General features: G+C 37.8%; 2 protein-coding genes across 2 annotated transcripts; both read right to left on the reverse strand.

Moving 5' to 3' along the window:
• Nucleotides 1-494: 494 nt before the first annotated feature.
• LOC114839549 (olfactory receptor 4S1-like) lies at nucleotides 495-1467 on the reverse strand. Its single transcript, XM_029121243.2, has one exon. The coding sequence runs from the start codon at nucleotides 1416-1418 to the stop codon at nucleotides 495-497; it is 924 nt and encodes a 307-aa protein (XP_028977076.2). The 5' UTR covers nucleotides 1419-1467.
• Nucleotides 1468-7458: 5991 nt separating this feature from the next.
• On the reverse strand, nucleotides 7459-8434 carry LOC114839548 (olfactory receptor 4S1-like). The gene has a single exon (XM_029121242.2). The coding sequence runs from the start codon at nucleotides 8380-8382 to the stop codon at nucleotides 7459-7461; it is 924 nt and encodes a 307-aa protein (XP_028977075.2). The 5' UTR covers nucleotides 8383-8434.
• Nucleotides 8435-9309: the final 875 nt, after the last annotated feature.

Raw genomic sequence — 9309 nt, forward strand, 5'->3', positions numbered from 1 at the left:
AAAAATTTCCTGCACTAATTAGGAAACCAAGGTGAAACAGAGGCCTATTATATATTTCGGTTATTTTGGGTAAATCGCTTTATGTAGAAACTTATCTTTGGAGAATGCTGTTGATTGCTGTAATCAATTATTTTAATCTAGTACCAGTATACGTTTTTATATCTTCATACTAAATATATCCATTGTGTGGAAACAGCCTGGATATCATATCAATTGCCAAGTGAAGGAATTCTGGTGTAATGCCGAACACAAGCAGTAGACAATAGGAATACAATTCTGTCACTGATGAAGGTTGAAAACATTGTTTATATATGTATCATACCTAAATGTTATTGTTCTAAAAACACATTTCCACAACAAAATACACTTTTTCTATAGGGACATTCCATGAAAAAGTAAATAGCGTTATGATAAATAGTTCAACCATAAACATACTTTATGTTATGTTCATACACAAGTGCATTACAATAAGATATTAAGCTTAAGGAAGCAACTTAACAGCTAAACATCTGTCGAACTCTGTTCCGAATCTGACTGAGGTTCATCCCATATATGACAGGATTTACCAGAGGAGGAACAACTAGAAACTCCACAGACATGATATTCCTCAGGGCCAATAGAGTGGTGTTGCTGCCATAGCGAGTGTAAATCAAATCAAAGAGGAGAGAAATCACAGAGTTAGCCAGATTGATCAAATGAGGCAGACAGGTTTGCATGAACTTCCTTCTTCCTGCCTGGGAATGTAAAGATGCTTTAATGATGTTCACATATGATATCAGGATAACAATGGTTTGAGAAGAGTTTGACAATATGACAATATAACCAGCTAGATTGTTCAGAGTCGTGTCAACACATGAGAGCTTCACTACCACCCATTTTGAGCAGTAGAGTTTATCAATGTCAACACCACAGAGGGGTAACATAACTATTTGCACTATCCCAATGGTGACTTCTAGGCATGAGAAAAGCCATGTTAATAGAATCAGTGTCCACACTTTTCTAACAGTCATAATAGAGTGGTAGTGGAGTGGCTTACAGATGGCAACATATCTGTCATAAGACATCACTGTTAAGTTGGCAAATTCACAGTAAACATAGAAGGAGATGACAAATATCTGGGTCAAGCACCCAATGTATGTTATCACATGACAGTCAAAGAAAAGGTCATAAAGCATTTTTGAATAAAAAGATGAAGCTCCAATAACACCATTAACACACAGATTACAGAGGAATAAATACATTGGGTCACGTAACATTTTCTCCAGAAAAATTGTAAAAATCAGTGTAAGATTCATAAAAATGGTCAAGAGATATAGGATCAGAATAAATACAAAGTAGATGTGTCTGTTTGTCTGTGTCTCATTCAGTCCATGCAGCACAAACACTATCTCCTGGGAGGAGTTGAACAGGGATGTCATTGAAAGGAGACACACAAGACCAGTGTTCACAGTAACTGAGAAGGATCAGTTCATCCAAGTTTGATTGGTATATTTTAAAACAATTTGACAGTAACTGCCAACCATACAGCAGCCCAGCCAGTCTACAACACTAACAGCTCTCCTTCAAACAGTGAGGCTGGTATTCAGATGTTGACCATCATATTAATTGAAAGACATTAAAAAACCCTGTTTCAGCACCCATCTACAAACAGTACAGTATAATTCAGTGATCATGATTTCACAAAATGTAGTGGTATACCTGATGCATTGTAGTTAAATGATCTTCACAAAATATGGATAAGTTGGATCCTTGAAAATATTGACCTGAACGTGTAAGATGATAAATCAATATGTAATTAACTAAAGTAAATACATTCAAAAGGAAGTAAATTCCAAGTCCTAAATGTAACATCTAGAAGACAATCACAGATGATCAGTAGGTTGTTGAATGATCAAAATAGAGTACAAAAAACTGTCAAGCACTTGTGAAGTTGATCACTTGCCTGGTCACTTTTCTGTGGTCTCTGTTTTTACGGCACCGATGATCTCCTCCTGACCAGACCAGATCATACCTGGGTATGACACTTCTACACTCTCAGCACCAGTCTTTTATTGGTTAGTATTTCAGTATCTGAAGGGCCATTGCAGACTATTAGATGCATGAAATGATGACACACTAGATGCATGAAATGATGACACACTGCTCCCGCTGAGGTCACTTTACTACTGGGACCGCATCATTAAGACCTCTATAATGGGATTCCAACACAATAGCAAAGCAATAATGTTTATATTTTTTTGCTCTCCAGAAAATTGACAAGTCTAACTTCAATGATTTTTCTTAGTGAAACATCAAAAGTTATTATTAGCGAAACTTCAATGGTAATTATTTATCAAAATACAATGTTTTTTATTACTTAAACTTCAATGTACATTTTTCGTGACATTTTATTGGTTATTATTAGTGAAACTTCAATGGCTATTATTACTGATCGTTACAGTTGTAACATAACAGGTAACTTTGAGACCCAATGCAGAGCTGAATGGTGAGTGGCTGGGTATGAGGAGCACTTCTTAATGCTACAGACTTTCATACACTGTTGTTTTGGATAGCTGACGTGATGTTTATGAGCATGTGCCAAGAAATGCAATGGGCATGTGTTTACCACGTACTGGAGGGCCTCGCTTATGAAAATTGTGCTCATTCACTGATGTTTTATTGATTTTACCATCCCAATACCTGATACTGAGAAAAGGTCCAAGAATTAATTATTTGTCCGTTGTCTTTTTATACCCCGTTAAAACCTGTATTCCTTAGTGAATTTAGACTACTATTGACCCAATAATAATGTAGGGTTAATACGTGAACAATGGGGAGCTGAGAACCAGTTGGGACATGCTTTACTCATCCTAATCTGTATTCTGAACGTTGGATTCACTTTTTTGTTGGTTGAAATAAAGCACTGTATGTACAGCTCCGGAAATAAATAAGAGACCACTGCACCATGTTCTTTCCTTTCCAAAAAAGTTGAAAAGGACGTTTTTGAGTGAGGAAGAGAAGAGTTAAAATTAAAAGACCACTGCAAATTGAAAACTTCTGTTACTCAATCAAAAACCTTTTAAATTGTTTTGGAAAGGAAAGAAAAATGTGCAATGGTCTCTTATTTTTTTCCGGAGCTGTATAGGGCTACCTATTTGAATTTAATGCTATTGTGTTAAGAATAAATTCATTCTAAATATCCAGCTGGCAACCAGTCATGATGAAATATAAAAATATTCTATCAAGGAGTGTGTATTAATAGTTCTCATCGTTAATACACAGTGCAGATGTGGTGTGTAGCCCATGCTTATAATAGCCTATTCATGTGTTTACAGCAAACAGAAAAAAGGCAGAGATAATGGAAGCTGGAGGAGGGCCACCTCCTGCTACATTCTCACTGGCAGAAGAGTTGGCCCTGGCAAACAACAGAGGAAGGCCCATAATGGAGTGGGCCGAGGGGGCAGTCAGTTCTGTCCCTGGTGGCTGCTCAGTGTCCACGCTTTATGTACAGAGTGATATCATATCAATGGTTTTGATTGCCTAGTTTAAAATATTTTGTGTAATTCACATGTCGGTCTTATGTACAGTTGAGGGGGATACTATTGAAAAATGCGTGATCAAGCAGCAACCCAGGCCACCTGACCCCCAGAGCGGTCATCATTAAAAGCCTACATGTCAGATCAAATTCGATATGATCAAATACCTGAACATTGATGCTGTGAAATGACTTCCCATTCACATAATCCCTCCCATGTTCTCACAGGGACACTCTAATGGGGCTATGTGTAACATAGTTGAATGGGTTCAGGTTCAATTCTACTAAATTGGCAAAACTACGCCACCTACTGTTAAAAGCCGTACCTGCTTGAGTAATTGTAGCGCAGCATTATGGGAAAATCTCACAGCAACGGAGGATTTCCAACGAGGTAACATGTGGTGAATGCTTGTGGACAATATAGCGTTAACTATTTGAAAAGCACTTAAAAGTTGACCCAGTTTGTTTGGTCATATATGATCATTGTCTGAAGTAAAGTTAGAAATTCTTGCATTTAGTTACCAGCTGTTTTATTCATGTTTTACCACTCGAAAAATATTTGATGTATGCTAACTAGCACCCACATGTGCTGTCTTTCCAGACAGAGCATGCTCGCTATTGTCCTTTTGAGATGAGCATTCATACACTGTTGTCTTCCATTGTAAATGCAGGTACGTTGCCGTATGTTGTATGTTGCTGTAGTAAGAGATGAAATGTTTGGTACTGAGATATGTACTTGTGATCTGCTTGACGTTTTATATTGATGTTTTATACGGTGGGATAGTTAAGCACATAATTATTTTCACCTGTTAAAATACTGATGAAGATAAAAATTAACAGTCCAGTATGAAGAAGCCATATTATAATTTTATATATTGACTTGTTAATTTTAAAGAGAACTGCTTCTGTTTCCTTTATTTATTTCAGTTACAATTATTAATGTATATTATTTTGCTAAAGTAAGTGTCAGTTTTGCTCAGAGAAAATTAGGTTGTAATTATGGGTAAATCCTCACAGCAACGGAGGATTTCCAACGAGACAGAGCATGCTCGCTATTGTCCTTTTGAGATGAGCATTCATACACTTTTGTCTTCCATTTTAAATGCAGAGGCGGAATAAACTGGCTGTTACCAACTCGACTGACTCAGAGAGTTGTACAAGAGACATATCACATAGGTCACATATGCGTACAGTCAATCGCATCAATCACTCTCCAGATTCCTATGGAGAAATACGTTCTGCATATAGGCCCGGCCTATAAATATTAAAATTGGACAATGTATTTTTATATTGCAAATGACCTGCGATTGCATGCAAAGCCTCTTTGATCTTTAGAACACTAATAAATTAATCCAGCAGTTTAGTGAGAGGAAGTACCACTTTGTGAACTGCACGACATACAGTATTTTACTTAGATGTAAAATACTAAATAAATATCCCAAAGCAAGACTATTCAAGAGTGAGGGCATTACCCTGGCGAGTGGCCTTTGGGACGTCTGGCCACAGAAGCCAGCATAGATACTGAATTCTAAACACCTTATCGCCCTGCGGAGTGAGCCTCTCACACTCCGTGCGCCAATATCGATTGGTTCTTCGAAATGTGCTAACATTTTACCGACATGATGGTGGGCAGAGGGGCGGTGCTTATATAGGGTAACATCGAGGTAACCACGAAGATAACCTGCTCGGAGCAGTTTAGAGATGCAGCTTAAATAGCCATGACTGCATACCTCTGGTAAAACGTGTTGACCTTTCGTTGTACGGGTTAATCGGGAAGTCACACCCGACATCATTAAGACTCTCCTGAAGTTACCTCGATAAGCCAGTTACCTCGCTCTGTAGTACACCCCTCTGATCTTGGACAAGCTTTTGACCAAAACCTACAATCAAACTTAGTCCTATTTGTAAATACTATTTTTCGGTTAATATAACAGCCTGATCTTGGATCAACCTGATTTTGTGTACAACTGGATGTCAATGGACATCTCGTGCTGATAGGGTTAATGCTTCTGGCACGTTTCTGCTACGTGGTGGTGACAACCAAAGAACCCCTTTTCTCCCAAAAAGGAATTCTGGAAGTCCACTCTATTAGACAGAACTACTGGTGGCAGGGAGGTCTGTGATCATGAAAATCTTCTCTCGATGTTCAGTGTATTTAAATGCTGTTTCTTTCTGACCATCACCAGCAGCTTGAATAAACCTTGATTCTAGAAAATGAAAGTGATACATTTTACCACTTGTAATGACTTATAATAAGTATTCCAGCATCCTACTCGATCAATTTATTGTCTTGAAGAAGACTCGGTATCATATCAATCTGGGCAGTATTTATGATACATACATGATATGTATTTGAAATACAAAATAGTATTTTGTCATTTGTATTTGATAGGGTTCATGAACATGGTTTCATATTTTGTATCAAAATAATTTAGTGTTTTGTAACCAATTTATGTAATGTTCTAGCTAACTATTTGACCCAAGTAGCAGCCCTCACAGTTAAAATGTGGAAGAGATGGGTTTTTTGTTGTGTAAACGTTGTCCTTATCCCAGACCTCTATGGAGTAGGAATTAGGAAGACACCCTGGGGTTTACATATACCTGTAGGTAATTCACTGTTAGACACTAAGAAGCCAGCAGCTGTCGCCCAGTGGTTTTTGTAGCAGTGAAGTTAGTTGTGTGTTAGGGTAGTTTGTGGCAGGCAGGTTTAGAGGTGTTGGGAAGCTCAGGGTCTTGCTGTATTATTTCATTAATTTGACAGACAGTTGGCACTACCCTCCTCCTACCCTTTTACCCTGCTTCCCTCCTTCCCTTGTTTAGCTGTGTTGTTTTGTGTTATACAGTTGATACTTTTATAATTTTTACAAGCATACATAGTAGACAATAAAACCCTAGGAGTTGGGTAATGTCTGTTTGGTTGTCTGTTTCTCATTATTCCACATCCAGTCAGAACACTCGCCCCCTTTTCAGCAGGCCCTTATCCGTGTGTCCGATCTTGGGTGGTTGCGTTCTCCTCACCCATGAGCCTTTGGAAGGGGCGCAACAACTGAAACCTGTAAATCTGAATTTGCATGCAAATGGAGGTCAATGGACGTCCCGTATTGATTGGGTTGAAGCTTCAGATCGGTACTGGCACACTTCTGCCACAGGGTGGTGACAAATGAACCAAAGAACTCCTTTTCTCTAAAAAGGAATTCAGGAAGTCCACTCTGCTAGACAGTAGTACTGTGTGCAGGGAGGTCTGTGATCATGAAAATGCTGTTTCTTTCTGACCATCTCCAGCAGCTTGGCCTGAATAAGCCTTGATTCTAGAAAATGAAACTGACCCATCTCACTATGTGTAATGACATCCAGTGGGGTTTACATGAAAGATCCCCAAAAGCACATACAGGTGACTTGAAGGTTGCAAACAATTTTGAGAGTAATATATATATATTGTACTTCTCAGAAAAAATGTCCTGCACTAATTAGGAAACCAAGGTGAAACAGAGGCCTATTATATATTTAGGTTATTTTGGGATATATCGTTTTATGTAAAAACTTATCCTTGGAGAATGCTGTTGATTGCTGTAATCAGTTATTTTAATCTAGTACCAGTATACGTTTTTATATCTTCATACTAAATATATCCAATGTCTGGAAACAGCCTGGATATCATATCAATTGCCAAGTTAAGGAATTCTGGTGTAATGCCGAACACAAGCAGTAGACAATAGGAATACAATTCTGTCACTGATGAAGGTTGAAAACATTGTTTATATATGTATCATACCTAAATGTTATTGTTCTAAAACCACATTTCCATGACAAAATACACTTTTTCAATAGGGACATTCCATGAAAAAGTCAATAGCGTTATGATAAATAGTTCAACCATAAACATACTTTATGTTATGTTCATACACAAGTGCATTACAATAATATATTTAGCTTAAGGAAGCAACTTAACAGCTAAACATCTGTCGAACTCTGTTCCGAATCTGACTGAGGTTCATCCCATATATGATAGGATTTACCAGAGGAGGAACAACTAGAAACTCCACAGACATGATATTCCTCAGGGCCAGTAGAGTGGGGTTGCTGCCATAGCAAGTGTAAATCAAATCAAAGATGATAGAAATCACAGAGTTAGCCAGATTGATCAAATGAGGCAGACAGGTCTGCATGAACTTCCTTCTTCCTGCCTGGGAATGTAAAGATGCTTTGATGATGTTCACATACGATATCAGGATAACAATGGTTTGAGAAGAGTTTGACAATATGACAATATAACCAGCTAGACTGTTCAGAGTTGTGTCAACACATGAGAGCTTCACTACCACCCATTTTGAGCAGTAGAGTTTATCAATGTCAACACCACAGAGGGGTAACATAACTATTTGCACTATCCCAATGGTGACTTCTAGGCATGAGAAAAGCCATGTTAAAAGAATCAGTGTCCACACTTTTCTAATAGTCATAATAGAGTGGTAGTGGAGTGGCTTACAGATGGCAACATATCTGTCATAAGCCATCACTGTTAAGTTGGCAAATTCACAGTAAACATAGAAGGAGATGAAAAATATCTGGGTCAAGCACCCAATGTATGTTATCACATGACAGTCAAAGAAAAGATCGTAAAGCATTTTGGGGTAAAAAGATGAAGCTCCAACAACACCATTAACACACAGATTACAGAGGAATAAATACATTGGGTCACGTAACATTTTCTCCAGAAGAATTGTAAAAATCAGTGCAAGATTCATAAAAATGGTCAAGAGATATAGGATCAGAATAAATACAAAGTAGATGTGTCTGTTTGTCTGTGTCTCATTCAGTCCATGCAGCACAAACACTATCTCCTGGGAGGAGTTGAACAGGGATGTCATTGAAAGGAGACACACAAGACCAGTGTTCACAGTAACTGAGAAGGATCAGTTCATCCAAGTTTGATTGGTATATTTCAAAACAATTTGACCGTAACTGCCAACCATACAGCAGCCCAGCCAGTCTACAACACTAACAGCTCTCCTTCAAACAGTGAGGCTGGTATTCAGATGTTGACCATCATATTAATTGAAAGACATTAAAAAACCCTGTTTCAGCACCCATCTACAAACAGTACAGTATAATTCAGTGATCATGATTTCACAAAATGAAGTGGTATACCTGATGCATTGTAGTTAAATGATCTTCACAAAATATGGATAAGTTGGATCCTTGAAAATATTGACCTGAACGTGTAAGATGATAAATCAATATATAATTAACCAAAGTAAATACATTCAAAAGGAAGTAAATTCCAAGTCCTAAATGTAACATCTAGAAGACAATCACAGATTATCAGTAGGTTGTTGAATGATCAAAATAGAGTACAAAAAACTGTCAAGCACTTGTGAAGTTGATCACTTGCCTGGTCACTTTTCTGTGGTCTCTGTTTTTACGGCACCGATGATCTCCTCCTGACCAGACCAGATCATACCTGGGTATGACACTTCTACACTCTCAGCACCAGTCTTTTATTGGTTAGTACTTCAGTATCTGAAGGGCCATTGTCGACTATTAGATGCATGAAATGATGACACACTAGATGCATGAAATGATGACACACTGGATGCATGAAATGATGACACACTGCTCCCACTGAGGTCACTTTACTACTGGGACCTCATCATTAAGACCTCTATAATGGGATTCCAACACAATAGCAAAGCAATAATGTTTATATTTTTTTGCTCTCCAGAAAATTGACAAGTCTAATTTCAATGATATTTCTTAGTGAAACATCAAAAGTTATTATTAGCAAAACTTCAATG

The sequence above is a fragment of the Esox lucius genome, chromosome 7, assembly GCF_011004845.1.
Source record: "Esox lucius isolate fEsoLuc1 chromosome 7, fEsoLuc1.pri, whole genome shotgun sequence".
Taxonomy (NCBI): Eukaryota; Metazoa; Chordata; class Actinopteri; order Esociformes; family Esocidae; genus Esox; species Esox lucius.